Here is a 25,493-nt window from a genome sequence, read left to right on the forward strand (position 1 = left end):
AGCAGATTCCGGACTGGTAACATGACGACCCATTTTACGAACCCTATCGCCCGAACTCGTCAAAGAAACTCCAAGCTGGCGTCGAAGTTCTAGTCGCCGACCATGCACGACCGTAGTCGTTATACTCTTCTGGCTTGGCGCAAGCGCCCGGTAACGAATTAATCCTCTGCTTAGGGGACAGTAACCGGCGACCCCAAAGTTCCGGGCAGGGTTCTAGAATGTCCATTGTGCTCGGCCCCGATCGCGAACGGCGAATCCTCGATGTGGACGGCCCCGATGGGATTTCCCTCCTTGACCACCTCGCGCCCATTGTCACTTCAATTGGACGCGACTGAGCATGCGGTGCTGATAAAGCAGGTCAATCGCCTCGACACCTAACCGTTGCAATGACTCCTCGCCGACCTCTTCACTTACTGACGCGAACCATCTGTCGAGTAATCAGGCTTGATGCGAACGTCGAGCATAGCAAGATCTCAGACCGCTTGAAGGTTCGTGCGCCGCCGACATCGCATACCGTGTCTGCTGATCGGCGGGATCTCAACCTGTTTGGTAAGTACCTTTTGCATATATTTGGCGTCGTTTGAATTTGGCCGAACTTGGACCGTACCTTCACAATCGTCGGAGAACTCGTTTGGAGTTCTGAAATGAATATGCAAGCACATACTCGAGAATTCGCGTGTCGGCCCGTCGCCAGGATTCCAAGCGATACTTACTGAGCTCGTGGAGGATGACGATAAGAGGTTAGTTTCGACGTTGCCAACTGACGCTAAGCTGGCCGCTATTTGGAGGTTCAAGAGCAGCAAACCGTGGAAACAACCTCGCTGACTGGGACTAAGCGGTTCACAGTGCATCTTGTTCCCGCAAGACTGGAAATGCTCTTCCTCAAATACATGATCTATATACGACTCGCTGGAGAGGTAAGATCAGCTTCACGCAGTTCAATCATCTTCTCTGCCAATTGTTTTGCTAGGCTATTTACAGCAGCCGTTTACAAGGGATCGAATGACATCTGGCAGGGCTACCGGTCTTTGCCGGTCACAGAGGCGATTCGGTGCCGAACGACTGCGACGGGGGCGCTATACACAAAAAACGCACAGCTCGAAAACATGCTAGTGGCGTTTATGGATCACAATTTTGGAGAAGCTATGGCTGACAGAATTCAGAACGAGAATATGGCTCACGACATACAAAGTGGTCACTCCAGCAAATCGGCTGCGGGTACACTACGCTATCGGGACACAGGATCTTCCCAAGACAAACGATGTACATTTCTCAGTTGCGCACCATCTCCCAACGGCTTCCTGGGTGCTATCAATCCGGGCAGTGTCACAAATTGTGTAGCGATCTAGACTGCCCTATCGAGAAGAGCGAACGCGGCTTCGTCGTCCAGTTTGGCTTCGAAGTATGCATGGTTGCCGACTGGCAGTGTGCATCGGGGCTTGTCGGCTTTTCGTAGCATAGCACAGAAACCGACGGTTGTCACAGCAGGACCATGCTTGCCCAATTGCGTAGTGTAAACTTTAAAGTGTATTATCGCCAATTAATTGTGAAACTACGTGGGTTGTGGCAAGGTGGGCAGACACTAGATGGTTGGGTGTGCAGCAAAGGTCCTCCCAGACTTGGGAGATCATTCAGAAGCCTGATTGGCATTCGAGAACACGTCGGCCCTAGACGTTGTTCGCATTGCCATTTTCAAGATGCCACGACTTTGTCTAATTGATTTTTGTCAGACAGATTCTGTACGTACGGTACTACCTGATTGATCGCAGTCAGATTAGTGCCAAACCAATGGACAATATTTGCTGTGGTCTGCTAGCCGAAAGTCAAAAGGTGCTTCTGCACTAGGAACTTTATCTTGTCGGATTATTTCATACTCATTTGCTAGAGCGGTTGAAGCACCCTGCATCGTTTTGCATTCTGTGGCATGTCTCCTGCGACCAATAGCTTGCAAAGGCATCCGTACACACATGTGGCGCTAACGTAATATGGCGACATGTTGGAAAGATGCTTCGTATCGAGTTTGATGAGAACATTGAATCTGGCGCCGATGTGATTGCACAGCATTTCTATAAGGTGGGCTATCAAGTTGACAGCCCGCGATCAGTAGGACTTCACCTCCAGAGCACAAAGCAGAAGGTAAGGCAGTGATTTTGGGTGTTCGACTTCTGCTCAACACAAGATTATACACTTACGGGGTACGAATATTGTTTACAATTTAACACCATATATGTCCAGAAACTGAGCGTTCTGGATGCAAAAAGCAACAACCAAACCTTCATCGGAAATTCAAGCTCCTTTAGTTTTGAGACTTGTAGTATGGCGAATCAAAAACCCGAGCTTATTAAAAAGGCGGTACATGATTTCGTCCAATCTCTGACATTCGCATTCTGCTATACTGCGCTCATACCTGTCATCTTGCGTAAACTATCGAGCCACAGTGATGGAAAAAACCGGTGGATGCAATGCTCCGTCCTGCCACAGTTGCTCAGGTATGTCACGGAGAATCGGTCGTCGTTCGATAGAGCAGTGGCCGTCCGAAAACTGTAGTGCATCGTGCAAAGCGATCAGCCTGGGATCTTTGAGACGAAAACCAAAAAGCCGTAATTTGCTCTGTAGAGGAGATATATCGGGGAGAACTCGTGGACCGGGGAGAACTCGTGGACCACGGCCGATGAGATGATGGAAGACTGGACGTTGACAAGCAGAGCAAGACAGGGGGACAATCAACATAATTAATGTCGACCGAAGCGGTGAGCCACAGACCAAACGCGTTTTGGCAATTCTAATCTTTGAGATCGCTGGGACTGGACTATGGACACGAGCTGGAGAACTAGACAGTCATACCCTGGTATATTATACAAAATGCCAACAGCACACACGCACGCCATCAGACAACTACACAAAAGCAGCCATTCCGTTAATGACGGTTACGCTTTCCCCAAAACTACCAAGCAACAATAGAACCATCATAGCTTCGCAGAACGAAGTCATCCTTCGCAGTCACCGGATCGACAACTTCAAGCATTTTCGTCGCACTCTCCTCAGTCTCGATCTGGCCCATCGGATTCATATCTGTTAGCACGACACCCGGGTGGATTGGAACGATCGTAAAGCCTGAGTGGTTGAGCTGAAGGTGGAAGTACTATTTCGTAAGCATATACCCACCTTATAATTACGAAAATAAGAACTTACCAAAGCAGCCATGTTGAGAGCAGACTTAGATGCGCCGTAAATAAAAGGGGCGTTCCATTGAGCTAGCATCTCAGCGAATTTCTTAGTAAAGTCGAACGAAGCAGCCAAAGTCGAGACAAACACGACTTTTTTTGTTGCGCGCTTCTCGAGCAGAGGAAGAAGCCTTGACGTGAGATATATTGGCGCAGTCGCATTAATCTGGAACACTTGCTGTAAATCCGCGGGCACAACCGTGCGAACTGAGGTGGAGTTTTGACCGAGATTGTACACTCCGAAATTCTATTTCCATTAGCCCATACGCGTGTATTAGATCTTAGGAGCGTACATTCCAAAGCTCATCAATGCCCTCTGGAGCGATCTTCTCGATGTCGTCAACAGCAGAATCAATAGTCGCAAGGTTATCAGCATCCAACTCGACAAGCTTCACGTTCGGAAGAGACGCAAGCGGTGTGTCAGCTGCTTTCGCCTTGGAACGCACCGTCGCAATGACAGTGTGACCCCGCTGATTTAACTGAGTCGCGAGTGCAAGACCGATACCTTTGGCTTGTTAGTTAAATAAGAATTCTTATGATGTGAGAAGTCAGGTACCTCTGTTGGTTCCGGTGACGACGATGACTTTAGAAGACATTATTCTGAGTGATTCTGTTATTGATAAGATTGATAGAAGATGCTTGAAATCAACTTGTAATCGATTGACGGTGTGACATATTGGAGGGAACGAACGCGATTATTTATATCCATCTGGCAGGATTTGAAGCTGACAGCAATTTCTGTCAAGTAACCGTTTCGATTGATTAGAAGTCAATTTCTGAGTAATCATCATGTGTGCGGGACTGAAATCCTCCGAACCATTAGTCAAATTCGTGTAGCGCGCGTCGCGAGGCGATCGTCAATAGTATTTCTAGTGCTGTTCCCACTGCAGCGTCATCTTACTAAGCTATAATTTGGACCGAGTGTAAGTTTCCGCGTGGTGAGAATTAGATGAAAAGCCATCATGCGGTGGCTTGCCGCATTGACCAGATGCTTGGTCAGAATTACGTCATGGATAATTTGGAGAGTCGGCGATCTGCCATGGTTATAGTCTTTATTGGCTTTCGTGTGGGAGGTGGGAGTTCGAACATAGGAATCAGAGAATTCAGGTGACATAGTATGATATCAAGTTTTAAACAAAGGGACCATGGATTAGTTACAAAAACAACAGGGTGGGACATACAAGGACACAATATATGTCTATATTGAGTTAACTTATTATACTGATTTATTTTATGATGTATATGTTACATTTAGTTTCTCAGAGTGTGACAGGTAGCCTGGGAACTTATTAACGCGCAGCAACTGTCCAGTGAAACAGAGGGAGCGTTGAAAATTGAGGGTGTCGTGGAAAGTGTTGAGGGTCTTGTGACCTTACGTCATGGCAGTTGCATTCGACGACGGCCGAGTTTTCACACTGACAGGTTGCTTTACTCATTTTTCGGTTCTCAGGTGCCTAACAAGTGCCTATATGTGGCGTTGTAATGTATCCAATAAACGCATTCCATTTGGGCACAAAATAATCCTTTTGTGTAGTGGCGATTGGGAGGGTGTCTACACCTACCAGTTGTTCCCCTTATGGGAGAGTATAAATTCATTCAGCCTTCCATACCATTGTACGGTGACAATTGGTTAGGAGACTTGGTCACGCAGTTGAAGGAAGGGAGGGACATCGGATCGACCGAGACAAGGGACGAGCACGGGTACAGCTTGGTGGATGGACTGATTTATTATAACGACCGCCTATGCGTGCCGGACGACAAAAGTTTAAGAACGGATATTCTCAGAGATGCGGAGATTTAAAATACGTACGCTCTTATGAACAATGCCAGCGCACGAAAACTCCTTGATGGCTACCTTTCGGAACCTTACAACCTTTACCGGCCCCTGCACGCTCTCAATGGACTTCATCACGGACTTACTGGCCTCGGAAGGTTCAGACTCTATCCTCGTCCGTCTGCCTGTTTCACGCTATGCTCATAGCCACCGCCAGATCCTCGTACATCGCTAGATCCAGCATCCACAATTCTGCCCAAGCTTTCGGGGCTGTGATGAGAGAGGTGTTCCACAATACCGTTCATGATTTGCCGTCTAAGCTCAGAAGCCGCAACTTCATGCAGGTTTCTTGGTACCGTCACCACAGTCACGGTCTCGGTGACACTATTGTATGACAAGCGTGGGTAGCTACAATGTCGAAATCTTCAGCAAGTATCTGGAAACAAACGCGTCTTGTAAGCTAATACCTCTTATCCTCTGAATAGGTGTCAGATTTTATCATTGACCAGCATTCCTCTAATTTCAAATACTGGGAATACGTCATCTGAATATCCAACCACCGGACGGCGCATTGCTCTTCAAAAGGTTGAGCGCCTTGTCAAACTCCGAGATCCAGTTCTCGTCTGGCCCTGACGACTTGTCCTTTGAGAGCGCAACTGACATCGCGCTCGACATATCCGTTGTCGATGAAGTAGATTCCGGCGAACACGCAAGCTTAAAATATTTCCCTGGTGCTCATCTGATCGATCACTCACAGGCGAAGGACTTTTGTTCACAGTATGTCGATCGGGTGTGGTGCTGTTCCACGCGGTTGTCGATCTTGCACGCGAAGTATAACCGTAGGAGATCGCGGACGTTCCTGACATTACTGCGTCCATTTCCGAATCAGTTAACAATGTGAGAGCGAAATGTCCACCCTTCTTAAGTAAAAAGGGGACGTAATGTTTGTCTCGCAGCCGAGTAAACTGGTTGTGCTGTTGATTAAACCGTCAATCATGGTTTAGGGCTATTTGTCACAAGCCAGTCCCTCGGTCAGTGATTCAGTGGGACTATTGGCATCCAATAATATCTGCGAGTAATAAGCAGATATTTTCCAGAATGCCAGCATTATGGGCCACAGGAGGCAGTGCGCAAGCAATATTTGTGCCAAACGTTAATTGTACGACCAAAATTACGGAATTGCTTAGTCAGAATCTTTTCACGTGATCGGGAAGCAAGGGATCGCCCGACTGAGCGGATAGCAAAAACCCACCATCAGCTTTATTTTTCTAAATAGCAAATCCACAGCGACGATATGTCACATTACAATAAATTAGGGGTGGACACGAATGACGAATATATTCGCCGCAATTCGAATGCGAATATTTGGAAATTTCATCCTTAGAATGCGAATGGGAATAAAAAAAATTATTCGTAATTATTCGCAATATTCGCACATACATATTAAATATATTAAAATTTTTCGTCGTTGGCGTACATATCCCTTAACAAAACAAGCTTCCTCATGGTGTCCCACTTAGGGAGTGTCTACGTGGGCCCAGCAAATCACTTCCGAACAGTCTCTCGACTGCTACTTCTGATGCAGGAATCGCTAGATAGTCTGGGTTGGTGAAACACTGCGAATATACGAATATTATTCGCATTCGCATTCGCAGCTGACATTTTATTCGCTGCGAATAAATGTTCGTGCTGCGAATTGCGAATGCGAATGCGAATAGAGAAAACTGTATTCGTGTCCACCTCTATTATTCCCTTTGCATGTACGTGGTATCGCTACCATGTGACAAGAGGGCGCTGGTTTCCCGACTTCGGAGTTGGAGAAGTCCAGGAGCTCCTCTTCGGAGAGATAATGAGTGTCTGTCATATCTAGATATGGAAAAATTATGTAGTTATTCCAAAAGCTATCCCTTTATCTACTACTGAGGGAACTACGCTTCCTATAGACTCGTTCTGCCCCTCTTCACCCGCCAGCATTCGGAACATAGCCGGTGGACCGGAGCATATCCTTGGGACATGCTGGAATCGGAGTGTAGTCCGAAGAACCGTCAGACCAACTACCGGACCCTAACCTTTCGGTCATAATGTGACACGTGAGGTATGTGGTTATCGTTGTGGTACATGGCCCCTGCGAATATAGAGAGTTTATCTACTTCGTCAGGTCGAAAAAGATCCTGTCTCCTAGTCTCTGAATACCTTTCTCTAGCTTATATCCTTCCCAGTTTAGATCTATAGATGATATAGCTTTAGATAGCAGTGAAAGATGTCAAAGTTCGACTAGAACTTCGTATAACAATGAGCTGGATGATGTCCGACTTCAGCTGACTTGAGTCAAATTGGTTATCATATCCAAGGAAAATTACGACCTCAATTTATATACTTGTATTCCCAACATTCTTCCCCGTGTTTGCAAGCTCAAACAGGAAGCGACTGAATATCCATCTGTTGAACGAAACGGTGGTGTTTGTCAGACGGTAGCGATTTGATGAGGATATCAGCAACCATCCTCTCGGTAGGAGTATATCGCACGATGACTCTCTTTTCCAGAATGGTGTCGCGCACAAAGTTATAACGGATGTCAATATGCTTGGCCCGGCGGTGTTGTGTGGGATCTTTCGCTCAGCCCACACGGCGGAGAGAAGGGAGGGTGACCGAGTTTTGTGAAGAGCATCTGAAGCCATAGTGCTTCCTTGACCGCTTCACTGAGAGCCATATACTCGGCTTCGGTAGTAGAGAGAGCAACGGACTTTTGCTTTAAAGATCGCCATGAAACCGCTGCCCCTGCCAGAAGGTCAACAATGTTGAAAGACTCGGAACCGGTGATGTTTACTGGACTATCGGAGTTCCAACCGAAAGTAGTGGCAGCAATGTGGTCAAAATAGTTTGGCTAATAAAATCTAACCGTTGGACGTAAATGCATGGACGTTAGTAGACTGACCTGCGATGGGTGTGTGACACCATAGTAGTTGGCAAGCAGACGGCCGTTGGGGGCGTCCTTCCAGAGGTTAGCATGGACTGGGATTCGACAGGCCAAAGGTCCATGTTTTCGCCAATGATCATGAAGAAAAGGTCAAACAACTTTCCAGGAATGTATGGTTCGCTATTGGGACTAGTCAGTGCCTGCCTCTTGCTGTGATTCCGATGGACAGTAGGGAAAGCACTGGCGCCAAGGGTAGCGATGAACACAGTGGTAAAAACGACAGCAACGGTGGTCTTCATGTTTAGCGATTATAAGAATCAGGCTTGATGCAAATGATGATGAGAACCCACTATTCTTGTCAGGAAAGGACCTGGCTTTAATATATACGAGCAATTTGTAATGCACCTCGACCATCCGAATAAAAAAAAATTTGACTTTACAGCCGTATCCTTATCGGACAGCAGCAGATTCCACAAATAGCGCGCCCGCGTGGCAGGAATGATAAATCTTTATGCGGTCCATAAGTGCGAATCCGGTAAATCGCGCTCACATTTCTCGGTGTCGAGATTGTGTAGGTAACAAATGCATTCGGACTTAAACATCTCAGCGTGACGCTTTTATTGCTGGATATCAAATTTCCGCCTTCTGTACACCACCATTTCCCATTATTGACTGGCGCGGACGAATATTAAACTGTACGGTACAGTAGCGCATCATGTTCTCTAAAGTTTATCTACTCTATCTGACAACAGATTTACACTCCATGCCAAAGCTCATTGGATACGCATCATCATGGCATCACTTAACTTTACCTCAGCGGTCGTCGGTGTAGGATTAGGAGGCGGCGTCGTACAAGTCAAAATCGACGTCCATGGCTGCCCCGTTGGGAAAGAGGGTCTACCCGTCACAGTCTCCGCCCTTACAAGAATAGGAATGACAGCTCCAGTGCTCAAACTAAAGGGTCTGTGACCCAGAACTGCGACAAAGTCAGCGAATTCATCTTCACAAAACAAGGTTCCACCCTGAACATACCAGACAACATAGAAGCAGCCTCCCCGGAATGCGTCGTAATCGAGATATAGGTACTCCGATCATTCATAAAAATATCATCTAAAACACTCCTCGACCTTTCATCTTGCGCGGAACGCGTCTCCACCAAGGTCGCATTCCACAACGGATCCGCCTCTTGAAATCCCTCCTCAAAAGTAAAAGTCGGATAATTCGCGGCAATATAGGACATATTACCTCTCCGATCACAAGTATGGCCACTAATCCACTCTCTCAACAGCTCCTTCACTTCCGGAATAAAAGGCTGGCTTGCTGGCAGAGTGAGACCTGTGAAAGTCAAAGCCGCTGTCGCACAACAACGACTGAGCGGGCTAGTGTAGAATTTCTGTGGCGTGGGAATGTTTTGCTCTGTTATTTCTTTTGCCCAGAACGCGTTTACGGCTAGGGCTTCTGCGATGCCGTTAGGTGTCAATTGTGCATCTGCCCACGTAATAGTTCCATCTCCGTCCATTTGCGAATAGTAGCACTAACATGGATCGTCAGCAATGCCATAGCCAACACAAAACAGATCATACGAACATTCCAAGCAGGTGTACCTATGCAAATCAAGAATCAGCATCAACAAGCACAACTATTATCAGGAGAGAGTTGGCTTACCATAATAAGACTCGGCAATATTATGATATCCCTGCCCATGCCGCCCGATAAACAGCACCTTATACTCCACCCCATAATCGCTCTGCTCGTTCAGCTGCCAAACCTCTCTCGCGAACCTCTCCCACTGCGTCTGATCCTCCGTCGTGCCAACTTCCTTCGAATTACTGGAGGATGAATAAGTCCTATTAATCAATCCGAAATTCGTCGTCATCTGTCAATTGAATAGTATCGCATCAGTAATCTGCATCATTTTCAAGCTACACATTATGTGCTCTACGTACGAAATTGAAAGTCGCAGCATTAGTACTATCCAAATCCTGCAAGAAATACCCCGGCACAGATTCGTATTTGATGTACGATGGCGTCGCTACTATAGTCGACATAAATAGAACGAAGAATAAGAACCCGTGGGAAATCGTAGAGGAAAACATGTTGAACTGGCAATTGTTATCGTCCGCTCCATCGGCGCAGCAGAGTGCGTATCAGGGAGGTTATTAGCCAGCCGTTCAGGGGTCTGAACTGGGACCGACAGGGCCATACAAACGAGCCGCTTCCTCTCCAGGGTTCAGTTCAGGTCCTCCATACTAGTAAATCAAGGACCGACAGGCCCAGCGAACCGAAAACGTGTTGGTACCATAAACCCGCACAAATTTACCTTGGTGCCAAAAACGCCAGTCAGAGCCCTGACCCTGACGTGAAAAACATCACTAACAATTTGGGTTCCTAAAACTAAATACAAATGGTAGCTCGGAATCAGAAAAATCAGGCGGTTCGAATGATATATTCTCTTATGTTGGTTATGACGCAGTAGCGACAGTGAGCGACGTTAAGTAGTTCATGGATTGGGTGGGGCGAAGGCTAAGTTCACCGATCAACGGTCAAAGAGACCTGATCTACACCTAAACCTAGGACCGACAGGACCGACAAGCCACCTTGCCCACACGCTGACAACGACCAACAGGCTACGACCGACAGACCGCGCGACCACAACCACGGCTCGACCTACTGGTTAGGGCGTCTACCACTCTGTAATTACTAGCCATAGTTCTGGGACCTTCGCCGACAAGCTGCTTTCTGTACATCGTCAGAACATCTTCGTTTGACCAGATTACCATGCTCGGAGGCGCAGAACTAGTTGTGTTGACTGTCGGCCACCGCTCACGTGATCCCTCGCATAGCACAGAGGTCTTTCCGTAGAGCTCTGAGATACCATCATCGTCCATCATCATCTTTCACCGCATATGGCATTTGGCTTCGCTCCCTAGCTCCCTTGTATGCCCACACCAAGTATGTCTGATATTTCGACTGCTTCCAGCTCAGTTCCTTTTGCTGCAACCGGCGTCATTGGTGATAATGACGGCTCCAGCCTCACAATTAAGACCTTTATTGCCTTCTGCGCCGGCCTGTCAATGTACAATGCTCTTGAGCTCTTAATACTGATCTTTCTGACGGTCTCTCACTATCGCAGTCGGTACTTCTGAAACTTGTTTATATCCAGTCTTGGTCTCATCCCTGATGCACTCAGTTTCTCGTTCAAGAAATCTACGTTCTGCCTGGCAATCCAAGATGGGTTTCTCTTGTCCTCTTGGCGATAGGCTGGTACGCTGGGCAGAGTCCTGTATTATGGTCACGAGTTCATTTAATTGTCAGTGGCGAAAATAGCCGGAAAGTCCTTGTGTAGCCAAATGGATGAACATCTCGTTGTGACCTTTGGACCCAACGGAAGTAGTTTGCGAAAGCTTATAATGTCGAGGAGAAATTTCAGATGACAGGGTTTTTGTGAGTTCAATATCTCCAAGCGACTTGCTAATTCAACAAAGGCGTTATCTTCAGGAAGTCATTCGCTCGTCTATTTATATCGTGGAGACCATCAAGATCCTTTGCATATCGCTTCAGACGAACACCCGCAGGCTTATGCACCAGTTGGTGTTAATGAATGTCGTTGTCATTATCATGGATATGGCTCTCCTCGGCAGGGAATATGCTTCCCTATTCTTGCTTGAGACTGTCACCAAAGGTGTTTGTTAATCAATTAAATCGAATTCGCCATTCTCTACCGTCTTATCATATTTGTTGGCCGCAGCCAAAAGGGATTCGTTCACAGTACGAGTCGAGACGTGATACTATCCATTCTTGTCCACCATCCTTCATGGGACATATGTGAGGGAGCGTGGGCATGATCTTGACATAAAACCTCGTTTCCAACATCTCGAGAACGTGAAGTCGAAAAACGCTAGCAAAAATCAACATTTCAATGACAGCCTCTCGAGCTGGAACGTTTGAGGTTTTTTAGAATGTTGGAAGCATTCGCCGCACCAGAAAATAGTGACATTTGCACACTCTTGGTACACCGTCGTCGTAAAATGTTATGGTCATTTACTAGAGCGGCCGAAAACCGGGATCGCTTTGCTATATCCGACGGTGTCCTCCACGACGAACATAGAAATCTAATCAGTCACCATGCCAAATTGCCAATTCACCATAGTTATTCAAAACGGATGAAATTTTTAGAACATTTATTAACAATGTACCGACGCTCTATCAACGATCTCTCTAACTATCTTTCTACAAAATCAAAGTAACAAGATACTAAGAAGGGCCCTTATAATCCTGAGCCGTAATCTTCCAATTTATATACTGACCACGACCACGAACATGAGAAGTCCACAGTAATATTATATATTCTTACACTATGTGATCGCCACAGCTACTCTCATAGAGGTAAAAGTAGCCGCACACACGACACCGCACACGCGCTCTAGTTATAGCATGCGTTGACGTTTGGTATGTACATACACAAAAACTTTGCCTTTGTAGCTGTGGCCCAAACAACTCCGCTCTGCTTAGAACTATACGAATTACTCGAACACGGTTCAGTTATTAGAACAACATCCGATTTGCATCCATGATAGTTCCATTCTTGCTCCGAATAGGTCCTGTATCTCACTGCTGAACATGTTGCGCTGGTGCATACAACGTACATTTGGCCAGACGATCCTGCGTAGGGTATAGACGTGGCTGCAGCATTACAGTCAAGCTGGGTGGCACCGTGGTTCTGGCACCTGGAATAATGATACTCGCAGATACTGACGAACAGATTGCTGGATGCATCTTAGCCTGATATTTGTGGGTCGAACACGGTCCAGTCAATGTTCTCAAAGTCGTTGCCCATAAAATTGAAAGGATCAAGCAGGTCAAAAGGAGTCTCATTTCCCTGACCATCGCCACGCTCGAGCTGTAAGGACAGCGATGCTAGGTCAATGCGCGGTGCGTTGTCACCTCCTGGTTGCGATTCGGGTGCATTGGACGATTCAGCGCCATTCAAAATGAGACCGACCGCATGGGAAACTCGCCGCGCATCTCTGCTGGCCTGGGACTTTTCCACGCAGATATCATACGACTGCTCGAGCAGCAGAAGCACTTCGCTCTCCGTGGCTGAGTCAATGGCTGGATGCCGTGAGCCTCGTTTGCGATGGGTGTGCACCACCAGGCAGAGCACCATGATGCCTAACAAAAAATCATTCATGGTGAAATTGGTGAGCATCCAACGCTCCGCATGTAGTTGACCACCAGGTGAGAGTTCCTTATACATATCAATAAACTGACTGACGAGTCGTTTTCCAGCTTTGACACAAGATTTAGTACTGAAAACATTGCCTCGGGCCATGTATCTGCGATGTAGAACACACAGACCTTTTAGGTAAATAAATTCGACGTATAGTCTGGTCATTATGAGAAAAGGCGCGTCCGCAATCGACTCCGCAAGAGGACGTGTCCGCAGAACATCTGGAGTCGTCGTGTACATTTGCCGAATTTCTTCATCCAGCTCAAGGATCTCGGCTTCGGACTTCTCTTTAAACGAGAGGGCATCTTTGCAGACCTTGCTGAAGCTGTCCATTTGCCTGTCTTTGACAATGAACCACAGTAGCCTTGTAGCCTCATTCTCGGATCGAGACACGGGTAAGACTTGTGTGTCTATATCAAAGTCTGAGTCCAAGAGGTTTCTCGGCGACTTGGTGTCACAATTCTCAAGACAAATGTTGCTCGGAAGGCCAAGCAGGAAGGATATCATCACGTCCATCTGCTTGCATGCTGCCCAAACTCGTCTGCGCATTTCACCTTCGAAGACGGTGAAAGATCCAAAGGAGTCTGGATCCCGGTGGTAGCCCATCTCGTACGCCATGCGGACGACCATACCTAGGATCGCTCCAGCTTCTCGGGAGGGATCCAGAGTTCTGAGATTTTTACACTGGCCATAGATAGCAAGTGCCTCCACCGCAAATTGCTGCGATCGATGATACTCCCCTATGACAAGGCATTGCCCGGCAGCTGTATGGAATTGAGAGCTTTCGGTGACCACGTCATTTTGTAGCGAATGATATGAATCGGTTGCTCCCCTTATCAGAGATGCCAAACAGCAAATGGAAAACAAAATGGAAAGCCAGAGCGGCTTGACACTCGTAGTGTCAGCCCAAAATTCTCGATATTGACGCTGGAAATGATACGTATGGATGAATGGAACAATGAAAGTCTCACCCTGGAAGTACAGCGACAGATACCGGTCGACCTCAACTTTCGAAGGCAGAAATCGGGAGACGACCTGTTGCAAAGAGTAAGAATTTGACGATCCGAATATCAGCTCGCTACCTAAAGCAGGAGCTTCCGGTGTAGCACGTTTTTCGGCTTCCTGGACGTCGGCATAGCCACCCAAGGCTATCTTCAGCTCGTGAATGTCGTCCAGAATAGCCGACCAGTGTGTGGAACCGACATATCTTGTGGCATCGACATTTTCACTTTGAGTCTGAACAACAATCTCTGCTGGGTAGCGGGACAATTCTGGGGATATCACATCGTTTTCGGATGGCGCCGGCGCCGATTCCTGGTTCCACATCAAATTCTTGACCAATGACTCCAGGTGTGTCAGTCTGCCGTCGACCGTGGCTTGGCGACTGTTGTCAACTCTTGATCCCGTACTACCCCGATAAGAGCAAGCGTCTGGGTCATCTCTTTTGACACAGCTGCTGCATGGCTGACTTCGATCGCATCGAAGTTTAGATTTCCTGCATTGATTGCACACAAGCGACTCCCTGTGCCGCTTCGTCACCTTTGCGGCCGAAGACCCTTGTAGAGTATCCTTACGGGCTCGGAACTTGCCAGTGAAGCTTGAAAAGTCCGACATCTTCTGTGACAGTGGCTAGTAGCTGGTGTGCCTTGAAAGTTTGAAGCCCGTAAGCTGATATAAAATAAGAGATTGAGAACGTGTTGTGCTTGAGGCATATCGTTCACAACATCATTGCCTACCAGTACCAGCCAGATTATGCGTTGTGGTGCTCAGCTTGATGTCCTACAGTACATGAATCCAGGATCACCGCACAGCAACATCTTGAATATTTTGTTCCCAAATGTACACGTCAACACACGCCATTATGACAGGCAACATCTTACAAGTCACGTGACTAGGACGTCGGTCACGTGACTGTTGCCAGATGTGTTGGAATGATAAAGTATGTCCCAATCTACTCGCGGTGCTGTGTGCTTCTTACTAGGCCCGAATAGAGAGCCTTTCTAACAAGACCGTCATGAGATCACATGATACGAAAAATATGTTATGAGCAGCCTGTGCTTTTCTCTAAAACTTCCTGGGGACGCCGAGATAGGGGCGTAAACAGGCAGATAGGCTGCTTGAAACTCGTCAGCCCCGTCGAAAACCAAGAAACACGACGCGTCACTTTGGAATCAGGAAACCCGGCAGACCATATCAATCACTCAACGCATTAAACACAGCTATCTAGTGTCACTCTCGACAGCAATAATATTTTCTTCTCTGTAAATTCATTAATTGAATAATAGAACAAGAGTCTCATTCATCTTGCGAGGTAGAAATGAGCTTCTGAAAACTACCAGGGTTGAACACCGTCCCGACGGACGACTTTTCCGGTGTCTTGATCCCGAGCACCTTCAACCACGTCTCGCACAAAATTCGCCCCTATACTTGGATCTAGTCCGCCCATCTGCTTGTTCATATCCTGGTTGCCGCCCAGACCAGTTGCTAGGAATCCCGGTGAAATGCACCAAACTTTGACACCGTCTTCTCGCAGGATCCGGGTCCACTCGCGCATCATCATGTTCATGCCAGTCTTGCTGGATCGGTATGCCGCTACCGCAGGCTCTTTCTTGGGCCAGCCCTTTGCCGGAGACTGATTCAATTTGATCGATGCATTGTCACTTTCAGCAAGTGTTGACATACCGCTCGTGATGAAGATGAGTCTCGGATCCGACGATTTCAAGAGAAGGGACACGAAGGTATGAGTAAGGATGCATGTTCCGGTGGTGTTGACGTTCCATGATTTGTTCCACATCTCTCGCATCGTCATATTCCCGAAGTGAAACTGCTGGTCGAACTGTCCCCCTATATACGTATTAGCCTTCCGATTCGCTTTAAACGTATCGGGTGACCGTTACCTGCGTTGTTGATCAAGACATCCACGCGACCATATTCGTTGTCAACATGATCGAATGCTTTAGAGATCGAGTCATCATCTTCAATGTCGACTTGAATTGTCTTGACGACACTGGGACTCCGAGGGAATTCTGCTTGCACCTCTTTGGCTGCAGCGTTGGCGTTGTTGAGGCTCCGGCCCCCGAGCAGGATCGTATATGCTTTGGGCGACCGCAACAAGGCTTTGACCGTTTCAAGTCCAAGACCAGTATTGGCACCGGTGATCAAGATGATTGGGTTAGAGGCCATCCTTGGTTTTTCCGAACGTCTTATTTGTAGGTTAATTTGATGAAGAGCAACACAGCACGTTAATTGAGTGAAGAGCAACACAGCACTTGCGCAAACGCAAGCACTGCCCTTATATATCAGCCTTTTTCTTGGAGGTATATAGATTAGTCTCGGACGCAATGATGTCAGTCCGATATTCTTACTGTAGAAGGTAGTGATAACCTTCATAAAAATGCAAAATATGTTCAGTATGACGGATTTCGGACGGGGCCCTTCAAAATTGCCTTTTCAGGAAATAGCGTCGGCCGAGTGTAATTTCCATATTGGTCGGGGGTAAGGGGAGGAATCAGCAATCTGATTGACCCTGACCATTGGGCTGCACCGGCACATAAATATTTTGTATCGTATTCCGATTTTTTTTTCACAACTCATATTCGTATTCGACTACTGGTTGGGGAGGTCGTATTCGTATTCAATTTGTAATTATTCGAATACTTACAAAACGAGGTTAGGGTAAAGCAATGGACACCGAGCGTTATCGCGTCGTCTTGTTTACTCCTGGACACGCGAACACGTTTGTAACGGTTTTATCCAAAACCAGATGATATCTTTTGTCGTTGAGGCACAAAAAAGTCGTCGCAGATATGGATGATTTCTCTGTATCTCCGCACAAGCACCGGTAGCGTTCTCAAAGGGTCGATGATCACCTTATGATTGATGGCAGCGACGAGGAAGCAGCGCCAGAAGACCGCATTGTCAAAAACTTTGCCGTCTGGGCCGTCACTTCTCCCAATTTTTTCTCCAGAAGCAGTGTCTTGAAGCGTGGGTCCAGGACTACAGCGAAATAATACACATCGTGCCCATCCATGAGATGATAATACGTCCGGAATTTCTTCATACATGCGTACCCAGCTGCAGCAATCTCTGAATCAAGACCAGAAAATTCACACCCATCTACTACGAGCTGCACGACATATTGCTTGACGCGTCTCCTATGGCCAAGCTAATGTGTGGTTGGCGCTTCGAAACAGTAAGAGTGAACTCAAATTTTTTGCAGGACACCTTCGATTTGCTGCAGATTGTAGATGACTCGGAGACAAAGGAGAAAAACTGGCTACTCTCTTGGTGGAGAAAACATAGCGATGAATATCCACGAATGGTTGACGACGGGGTGGATGTTGTCGAAAATTTCCTGTCAATGGCGCGTGTATGAGCTGCAAAGAAGACGCGGCGTTGAATAAAGATTAAGGGGCCCGTTACCTCGACTGTGATTTGGACTCCTAGAGTAGCTGGCTGTACGAACACGTTTGTCTCAGGAACGAACTCCTCAGCATTATAAAGTCCTGTTACCGTCATCAATATCGATGTCATTGTCTCCCAGCCGCTAGAGATTATTTAGCTGTACCAGCCACTGGGGTGTCAGTAGAAAGATTGTTTAACAGTGGATGGGGTAACCCTAGCCCTACAAGTCTGAGGATGGTTGGGAATATTTAGCATGTACGAATAATACGAATAATGCAAACTTTATTCGTACGAATATTATATAAGCACCCGACATCAATTTATTCGTATTCGACTTAGGAATATTCGTACGAATAATCGTAAAGTCGTTATTCGCGTGCACCGCTATGCACGACCACATTTCGAGCACTCGTTTAGCTGAACTTCTGAAACCATATTGCGTACGGAGCATGCTAGCAAGCGAAATAGGTCCACGAGAACGCGTCGCGGTTGTAGACAACCCAGAATCGAGCAAAGGGGGAGTTAAGGTTAAGGCGGGCGAGGGACAGCTCAACTTGCTGAAAGACCCGACACCACGCTGTAGCAGGTTGGTCATGACACGACACCCTAAAAATGATTGTTTGTTTTGCTTTCGGGTTGCTTTGTGGCAAAGGTAAAACCCTTTGGGAGTTGCCCTGAGTTTGCTGGGCATCTCGAGAAAACTTTAAATGTCGGCCCTTGTTGCCCTGGGACAGGGGACAGGCCCCTGAACTGCGTGTGATATGTTCAGTTGCGCTGGTACTGCATGACCTGTATTTTGCCGAACCCTACACGCTAGGCCACATTCGGACCTTACAATCTCAGCCACTATTGATCGGGCTAAACACGTTGGCCTAGCCGCCGATCAACTGCTTTTCGCTGCTGTAGGCTTCGGTGGCACTAGCAGCTGAGTGGGCTACCGTGCTTTGCCGTGCACTACCCAGAGTCGCTCCAGAAATAGTTACCCGGGTTTTCGTGAGCACTATAGTACTTAGAATACTGCATACTAGTCATCAGTACAGATTTATGGTGGGGTCTTTTCACAGAATCATCAGATCCCCAACTCGGATCCTGGACAACCAGGAGACGCTTTTGGCGGCATGGAGGCCATCTGCATGACCCAGCGTATTTCTTTGGTACCATGGCACGATGAAGTGTGGGTTGGTTGACCCAAAGTGGTCGTTGCGCGGCCGAACAAGGTGAGCAGGAGTGGGCTCGACCGTTTGCTACTTCCCAATGTCAGGCAGGGCACAGCGTCAGCCGCAGATGGAGATCATCAAATTCTCAGGTAATGTCATACAGCATGTCCTAGGCAAAACCGTTCCCACAAGTGTTTAACAAATTCTCACCGATTGAACCTATACTCCGGACCGTCGCCCATCCTTATTTCCTTGCATCTTTATATTTCAAAGTAAGATATTAATTTTAAGTGTCCTCCATTCTACAATTAGAGGTCTACTCTTGTCCATACGGTGTCAGGCTGCTCCATATTTCTAGATCGCGACATCCGAGCAATTTTGTCCGCAATTTCTTGAGTTCGATCAACTTCATCAATGCCAAGTTCTATTGTTTTTATGGCTCTCATACATCTTGTTTCGTGCTAATGCCCCGCTCGATAGTTGCGTATCTTTCATCACTTATTCTCGCCGACTCACCCTCACAATTTAGTGACTTATGCCGTACACAATTCCGTATCAGCTTAAACATGTTTGTCGGGTTGCCTTTCTCTCGTTACGACCATTTCATAATCAAGACCACCTGACTGAGATGTTCCGTTCCATTTCGCTTCTGCCAACATCTGAGTCAGCTGGCCGGGAGGGACCACCAGGAACAGAGCCATCGTACCCCACATCAGTACTGAGTCGAAAATATACAGGAAGTACTCATGTCGTAGCAAGAACCCGTCATTGCCCTCGGCGTACTCTATCACGCGGAACACGGAACGGACGAGAATAAGTATGCTGGCCGAATATAATGCATACTGATGTCTGGACCATGGTACCGAGAGGGAAGTATTAGTAGGGCGCCGGTGGATTCGTGTGTGGAAGATAAGAGCAGTGACCATAAAGAAACCGAAAAATAGGAGTTGGACGACGAGACCGCCGATAACGACATACTGGCCAGTATGTAGAGATGTTGTCATAATGCCACCACCTACCCGGTGAGGTCAATTTCAGAGAAAATACCATCAGACCCCACAATACACATACCCCCTCCTTGCATGAGGAACGACAGGACATCTCCAGTCACAAACGTTTTCGTCAGCCATTTTCGCTTTATTAGAGAACGAGATTCGCCATTGACCAACAAAATGATCCGACCAAGTTCCATGTAAATGCTTGCCGCGAACAGGGCCGGAGCGAGAAGGAGAAACAACGTTTGTATGATATACGGTCCCATAGTCCAATTTGGCGATTCGCGACTACTGAGTATTCTCCCAATATAGCCAATAACTTCGACTGTAAGAAGTCGTCTTGAGTTAGCAACGACACGACAAGAGCAGTTAGGATGTATATCTTACAAACACCGCCAATCAGGAAAGGAACAAAGTACCATGTCTTCGTTCGAACGACTCGATAAATATGAATAACTGTTACTAACCCAAAGAGGGCAACAAATATAATCGCGGCTGCAAGACTGGGATTATAACGATAGTATTCGAACGTGGATTCTTGCGCATTGTTTTCAGTCATTTGAGCTAACTATGATGGATTGCTGAGTAATAGAAGTAATCGGTTCTGAATTTCGGTCTCGTTCTTTACGGGACCGGTATCGGGCAATAAATGAAAATGCGTGTCCGTTGTGTACAACGAAAACCGGTTGAGAGCTCGCGCGTCTCGCTTTAAATAGCCACACATGCCTGCTGAACACGGGGCAAACTGCGTGTAAGGCTTAGCCATCCTATCTCTCGTACGCCAACTTCAAGATTCCTTTTCGAGTTTGGCGACAAAAGTTTACGCAATGAAAGAGATTGTGGCGACCTTTATTACTGCGTTACGTTGGAACGTCGTATTTCTCGTACACTAGACCCAAAACGTAATAGTGCTCGAATTAAGGTTCCTCGCTTCTCCCTTATGAATGGACCGCCAAGAAAATCTCTAACTAGAACAGCAACCCTCGTTATAGCATAATTCGTTCATTGTCGAATGGTCAGTGGTGTTTGGTGCTGACTACTGCTGCCCAATACAATATTGCCAGTGGAGCTCCAATTTTCGGGTTGTGTTACTTTTTATGGGGCTCGGGCTCTTTGTCACCTAATAATTGGAATACCTGTGGTTGTATTCTATATAATGTGCACTTTGCATTTTCCAGTTCCTGTTGTGCGCGTTGGGAGTGTTGCTTACGCGTCCCAGTTTTCTCTTGGCATGCTTTCATAACCGCGATAATAAGAATCCCGTTCCAGGACACTCACTAAATTCAAGCCCTTAGCGTTTCATTCGCAATAGAGACAACGACAAGAAGTAAAAGAGGAAGTATGCTAAAGACACCCAAAACAACCCAATCACACGTGCCCGCGATGGCCGACGACGGTCGGATAGACCGCGATCGTGCGGCGGCTGCACTGACACCGTCGATTAAGGGCTAGGTCAGGCCATTACACAAATCCAGAACTACATCCCTCGCTCGTTAGTCAACAAGCCAACGACGAGACGGAGTAGCCGGGCAACATGCGGAAGAAGATGTCGATAATGAATCGATATGAGTAGGGGTGTAAACGAACAAAATTTTTCGTTATTCGTATTCGTAGAATTTCCGTTATTCGCAACGAATAAGTATGGAAGCGTCGAATACGAATAACTTAAACGAATATTATTCGTAATTTTGCCAAGACGCTAGCGCAGTAGTCACACTTTAATTCAGCCAATCGTGACGTGTCAATGAGTAACGCGTCATTGAATAGCGTAACGACGCGTCTACCAATTTTGCAATCCCTTGGAGATTAATCCAATATCCTATCTTACAACAAGGTGTCTGACAGCATTCAACACAGGGAGAGATCGCTTAGGTTTGCAGAGGCACTCGTTAATGTATGCCGAGACGATAAGAAAGTTGATGTTGTTGAGGGCAGTTTATAAGTGGGGGCAGGCTAGGGAGGCGTGATTTCATATTGTAGTTGTCATGAAAATTTACGAATATTACAAAAGTATTAGTAAGCAAGAAATCGTTAGTTATTCGTGGACACCCCTAAAGATAGAACGAGCTATTCTCCCGGAATTTCTCCAGTTCCAACTCTACCAGAGATCTTGCAGGGCGTTAGCATTGTTGTCGCCGTACTGCTCGTATACTTATTCTAGATTCGGAAGATGTGGCACCAGCCTTAACTTAAACTATAAGGCCTGGTATAAATAGCGCCACCGGTGTCGTGTACCCTTGGAGGTGGGACGCGTCGGTGGTTTAGGGTTACTCGGAGAAGTAAATTCTATCACTGTGGCAAATTGGAGGCAGAAATGTGTCAAAATTTGACGTCCAATGTTACAAGAATAACCGTAAATGGACAGTGGACCGAAACAATAGTAGGGATCGATCTAGTCTAGGCGGATGATCTGCTCACTGTGATGCCGTCGCGCAGAAGTCACTCGAAGTCCAGACTTGGGTGCTTTCAATGCAAGAAGAGAAGAGTGAAGGTATGGTCATATTTTTGTGTGTTTTTCTCAAGAAACTGAGAGGGATGTACGTTTTGAAACCATATACCGGTCGGATGAAAGCTATTGCGTGCAAGGCTGACTTATGTACGAAGTGTGACGAGAAAGTGCCTTGCTGTGGCAATTGCGCAAAGCAAAAAATAACCTGCAACTACGCCGGTGCTTCAGCAAGTCATCTCCTCCTCTGTCGAAGCACGTATACGAATGATCAGAATTCTCTCGACGCAGACGGATGGTCCTCAAGCGACAGCATTGGTTCCTCTGTCTCTTCGCCCTTTTTTTTCTCGATTACTGCAAGCACTAAGGGTGATCCGTTATCGACGACTTCTCCCTCGAGTTTAAACCCCTTGCATATATCGAGTAATTTGATTGCTAGAAACTGTCAGTTCACGTCCGATCTTTACATGCACGATCTAGAATTGATGCATCATTATTCGACCCAGACATACCGGACGTTGTCAGACGCGCGAGAACTCCAGGAAATATGGCAGACGATTGTCCCGAAAGTGGCACTTAATCATCGCTTTCTCATGCATGGCCTGCTGGCTTTGTCTGCATTCCATTTGGTCCGCCTCAACAGTGCTGACAACGTTCGAATCGTGTACATGGAAATCGCGAGGAGACATCAAGTTTTATCTCTCTGTTCATTTAGACCGGAGACTGATAACATCACAACTTTGAACTGTGACGCCGTTTTCGCGTTCTCTGGCATCCTTTCTGTTATTGCATTTGCTTCCTCGCAGTGTACCGAAATCGAGCAGGGAATGACGCCGGTCGAAGAAGTCCTGCAGGCGTTTGGCCTTATTCGTGGTGTATCTGAGATTCTGCGCACGTCATGGGATTGGATAGGAAAGGGTCAACTCGCCCCTCTCGTCCAAAACATGGGCACAAGGATCGCCGATTCTGTACCACCAGATGTTCGCGCTGCCCTTGACCACCTCGACGAAATTAACAACGATAATCTCGACAGTGAAGCAAAATCAGTCTACTACTCCGCAATTCACGAACTTCGAGTGTCTTTTGAAAAGCTCTGTTCCAAGTGCGAACAGGTGCGAACAGCGCTAGCGTGGTCCTCCGCGGTTTCGCCTGCGTTTATCGCACTCCTGAAAAGTCGGCAGCCGATTGCCCTAGTTATCCTTGCTCACTATTGCGTCATTCTTCGACGGCTGGATGGGTGCTGGTGGTTGACCGGCTGGAGCGCCAGGCTAGTTGAGGAGATATACCGATCTCTTGATGCATCTTGGCAGCCATCGATACGCTGGCCCGTGAAGGTCATTGGACTGGCTGGGTAGGAAATGTGTTAATGAGTCTATTGTCCCATTGTCCTAGTAATAATTATTATAGATTGGCTTGATCCCATTGTAACTATTGATTTATGCGGATGGATCACCATGACAGATCGATCCGTCCAGTGTGGCGATCCACTCCACTGATTTATTCAAATGGAATGGATGGATGGAAATGGAGGTCCGTGCATGGGTTCCGTGGAATGGATGGAATGGATCGCCGCACTGGATCCGTCGAATCTCTAGGTGCTAATTTGCAACCTACCAGAATCATACCCAAAGGCCCAAGCACCTTATTCATAAAGGATTGCAACACCTGCATGTCTTTCTAGCCACCGGTCTCTCCTAGCCACATCTTTAATACTAGTAAACATGCTTGATTTGGCCTCGTTTTCAAGGCAATCTAAAGCCATATCCATATGCTCACTTGACAGTTTTCTATAGAGTACTCCTCCTCTAAAAGATCAATAGCATGTTGAAGTGCGAGCTAGCTGTGTCATAACCTTCTCAATTAACTGATATGAATCCACTTGTAAAATCTCCTTCTCGTCCTCCTTCTCTAACTTATCGGTAATAATACGCCGGCGTTTTCGAAGAGAGCCTGAGGCCGAATAAGGAGAGGGAGTAGAGCTACTTCCTGAGAAGGAGGGAGCTCTAAGAAGAGGGTCAAGAACGGGGGAAGCTGAAGATAGATTTATTAGCGTAGTAGCGTAGCCACCAGTAGCAATGGGGCGTATAGCTCATCTAGAAGTTCGATCAATTCAAGGGCATTATAACGGTGCCATTTGCATGATTTTCGGTGCTGATTTGTTAGCAAATATAACCAAAAGAGTCACTACAAAACATACCCTAAACACCTCATCCCATGCCTCTGGAGATGCCGTAACACAACGAGTTTCTGGGTGAATCCCAAAGCCAGACTGACCAATCAACCACTTCCAATCTTTGTAATAAGCCTTGTAATTGGACTCTTTGCTAGGGGTGGATACGATTACGGTACCGTCAAAATTTTATACTACTCGTAAAGTTAATCGCAAAACCGAGAACCTAATCGTAAAGTAATCGTATAGTCTACCGCAAAATCGTATAGTAATCGTATAGTAATCGTATAGTAATCGTATAGTAATCGTATAGTAATCGTATTTCTATTTAGCTATGGCGTGAGGAAATTTACCCTGACTGTCTTACAAACATAATACGAACGAACTATCTCGATCATTTGCCGCTCGCTTGACAACTCAGAAAATATGGATCCTCCGATGCGACCCCGCCGAAAGCAAGCGGTTGATTATTTATTATTGAATGATGGTTACGATTGAGATGAGCCGATGGAGAATATCTTGCCAGACACGGCCCAGTCGAGCATTGAGAGCTCTGTTGATCTGGGACCCGAGGATTCTATCAGCCAGATTGCCTCTAAGTCATCCTCTACAGGGTTAACCGAAGAAATCCACGATCTCGAATCCTCACCGATTCGGACAGACTCCAATTTCTCTCTACGCACTCGTGGGACCTCGAATAACTGGCTTTGGGAACAGTTTGAAATTACAACCCTCAGCCAACTGTGGATGCCAAAGAGGTCGAAGAAGCTTCGGAATGATCAGCTAATAACTTGCAAACACTGTCAGAAGTGGTCGATCAAGGACTCTGCGAGATCAACATCTACAACCTATATGTCGTCCTGATCCTGAAACCTGGCTGCTAAGGTCGTGGAGGGCCCACAAAGATGCCGAGAATGGCAACCGCCAGAGAGACGGCATTCCATGGAGTCAGGAACTATGAGAAAGCTTACTTTACTTGTAGATCACTTAAAGAGCAGCTGAATGGTATTTTTGTGCTATTTATTTCTATTTATTTGTTTGTCCTCTACGTGTGCATTTCAGAGCAGATAATGAAAGTCACGTGCATGACTACGATTTTTTGCGAGTAACCCACCTCAGCGCTCGTATAGTTAATCGTAAAGTTTTACATGGCCTCGTATAGTAATCGTGTTGGAC

At 46.8% G+C, this 25,493-nt stretch overlaps 9 protein-coding genes across 9 annotated transcripts; 3 read left to right on the plus strand and 6 right to left on the minus strand.

Annotated features, from left to right (window-relative positions):
* Nucleotides 1–256: 256 nt before the first annotated feature.
* POJ06DRAFT_298094 (uncharacterized protein) lies at nucleotides 257–1,392 on the plus strand. Its single transcript, XM_056190639.1, has 4 exons — nucleotides 257–549; nucleotides 695–740; nucleotides 847–917; nucleotides 982–1,392. Exons 1-4 carry the CDS (start codon nucleotides 387–389, stop codon nucleotides 1,347–1,349), a joined length of 648 nt encoding a protein of 215 aa, XP_056047057.1. The 5' UTR covers nucleotides 257–386; the 3' UTR covers nucleotides 1,350–1,392.
* Nucleotides 1,393–2,837: 1,445 nt separating this feature from the next.
* On the minus strand, nucleotides 2,838–3,968 carry POJ06DRAFT_5103 (uncharacterized protein). Its single transcript, XM_056191136.1, has 4 exons — nucleotides 3,781–3,968; nucleotides 3,518–3,729; nucleotides 3,193–3,471; nucleotides 2,838–3,142 (listed from the first exon to the last, which is right to left on the minus strand). The coding sequence occupies exons 1-4, from the start codon at nucleotides 3,818–3,820 to the stop codon at nucleotides 2,945–2,947; spliced, it is 729 nt and encodes a 242-aa protein (XP_056047058.1). The 5' UTR covers nucleotides 3,821–3,968; the 3' UTR covers nucleotides 2,838–2,944.
* A 1,197-nt stretch (nucleotides 3,969–5,165) lies between these two features.
* On the minus strand, nucleotides 5,166–5,554 carry POJ06DRAFT_191801 (uncharacterized protein; the record flags this gene model as incomplete). The annotated part of the gene is made up of 2 exons (XM_056184861.1): nucleotides 5,166–5,406; nucleotides 5,466–5,554. Coding segments are annotated over 2 exons (330 nt in total), but the record flags the coding sequence as incomplete, so codon positions are not given.
* Nucleotides 5,555–7,798: 2,244 nt separating this feature from the next.
* Nucleotides 7,799–8,294, minus strand: POJ06DRAFT_5130 (uncharacterized protein). Its single transcript, XM_056191142.1, has one exon. It carries the CDS (start codon nucleotides 8,212–8,214, stop codon nucleotides 7,921–7,923), a length of 294 nt encoding a protein of 97 aa, XP_056047060.1. The 5' UTR covers nucleotides 8,215–8,294; the 3' UTR covers nucleotides 7,799–7,920.
* A 9-nt stretch (nucleotides 8,295–8,303) lies between these two features.
* POJ06DRAFT_242438 (histidine phosphatase superfamily) lies at nucleotides 8,304–10,416 on the minus strand. Its single transcript, XM_056186223.1, has 5 exons — nucleotides 9,862–10,416; nucleotides 9,581–9,791; nucleotides 9,503–9,519; nucleotides 8,948–9,449; nucleotides 8,304–8,891 (listed from the first exon to the last, which is right to left on the minus strand). Exons 1-5 carry the CDS (start codon nucleotides 10,009–10,011, stop codon nucleotides 8,689–8,691), a joined length of 1,083 nt encoding a protein of 360 aa, XP_056047061.1. The 5' UTR covers nucleotides 10,012–10,416; the 3' UTR covers nucleotides 8,304–8,688.
* A 2,276-nt stretch (nucleotides 10,417–12,692) lies between these two features.
* On the minus strand, nucleotides 12,693–16,328 carry POJ06DRAFT_279357 (uncharacterized protein; the record flags this gene model as incomplete). The annotated part of the gene is made up of 3 exons (XM_056189808.1): nucleotides 12,693–14,640; nucleotides 15,482–15,989; nucleotides 16,043–16,328. 3 exons carry the CDS (start codon nucleotides 16,326–16,328, stop codon nucleotides 12,693–12,695), a joined length of 2,742 nt encoding a protein of 913 aa, XP_056047062.1.
* A 2,521-nt stretch (nucleotides 16,329–18,849) lies between these two features.
* On the minus strand, nucleotides 18,850–20,511 carry POJ06DRAFT_242443 (RTA1 like protein-domain-containing protein). Its single transcript, XM_056186224.1, has 3 exons — nucleotides 20,089–20,511; nucleotides 19,778–20,026; nucleotides 18,850–19,721 (listed from the first exon to the last, which is right to left on the minus strand). Exons 1-3 carry the CDS (start codon nucleotides 20,258–20,260, stop codon nucleotides 19,267–19,269), a joined length of 876 nt encoding a protein of 291 aa, XP_056047063.1. The 5' UTR covers nucleotides 20,261–20,511; the 3' UTR covers nucleotides 18,850–19,266.
* Nucleotides 20,512–21,930: 1,419 nt separating this feature from the next.
* POJ06DRAFT_242448 (uncharacterized protein) lies at nucleotides 21,931–23,875 on the plus strand. The gene is made up of 2 exons (XM_056186225.1): nucleotides 21,931–22,192; nucleotides 22,306–23,875. The coding sequence occupies exons 1-2, from the start codon at nucleotides 22,124–22,126 to the stop codon at nucleotides 23,500–23,502; spliced, it is 1,266 nt and encodes a 421-aa protein (XP_056047064.1). The 5' UTR covers nucleotides 21,931–22,123; the 3' UTR covers nucleotides 23,503–23,875.
* Nucleotides 23,876–24,653: 778 nt separating this feature from the next.
* Nucleotides 24,654–25,371, plus strand: POJ06DRAFT_242450 (uncharacterized protein). Its single transcript, XM_056186226.1, is given in 2 exon segments — nucleotides 24,654–25,308; nucleotides 25,327–25,371. 1 exon segment carries the CDS (start codon nucleotides 24,825–24,827, stop codon nucleotides 25,179–25,181), a length of 357 nt encoding a protein of 118 aa, XP_056047065.1. The 5' UTR covers nucleotides 24,654–24,824; the 3' UTR covers nucleotides 25,182–25,308; nucleotides 25,327–25,371.
* Nucleotides 25,372–25,493: the final 122 nt, after the last annotated feature.

The sequence above is a fragment of the Lipomyces tetrasporus genome, assembly GCF_029532465.1.
Source record: "Lipomyces tetrasporus strain NRRL Y-64009 chromosome Unknown POJ06scaffold_1, whole genome shotgun sequence".
NCBI lineage: Eukaryota > Fungi > Ascomycota > Lipomycetes > Lipomycetales > Lipomycetaceae > Lipomyces > Lipomyces tetrasporus.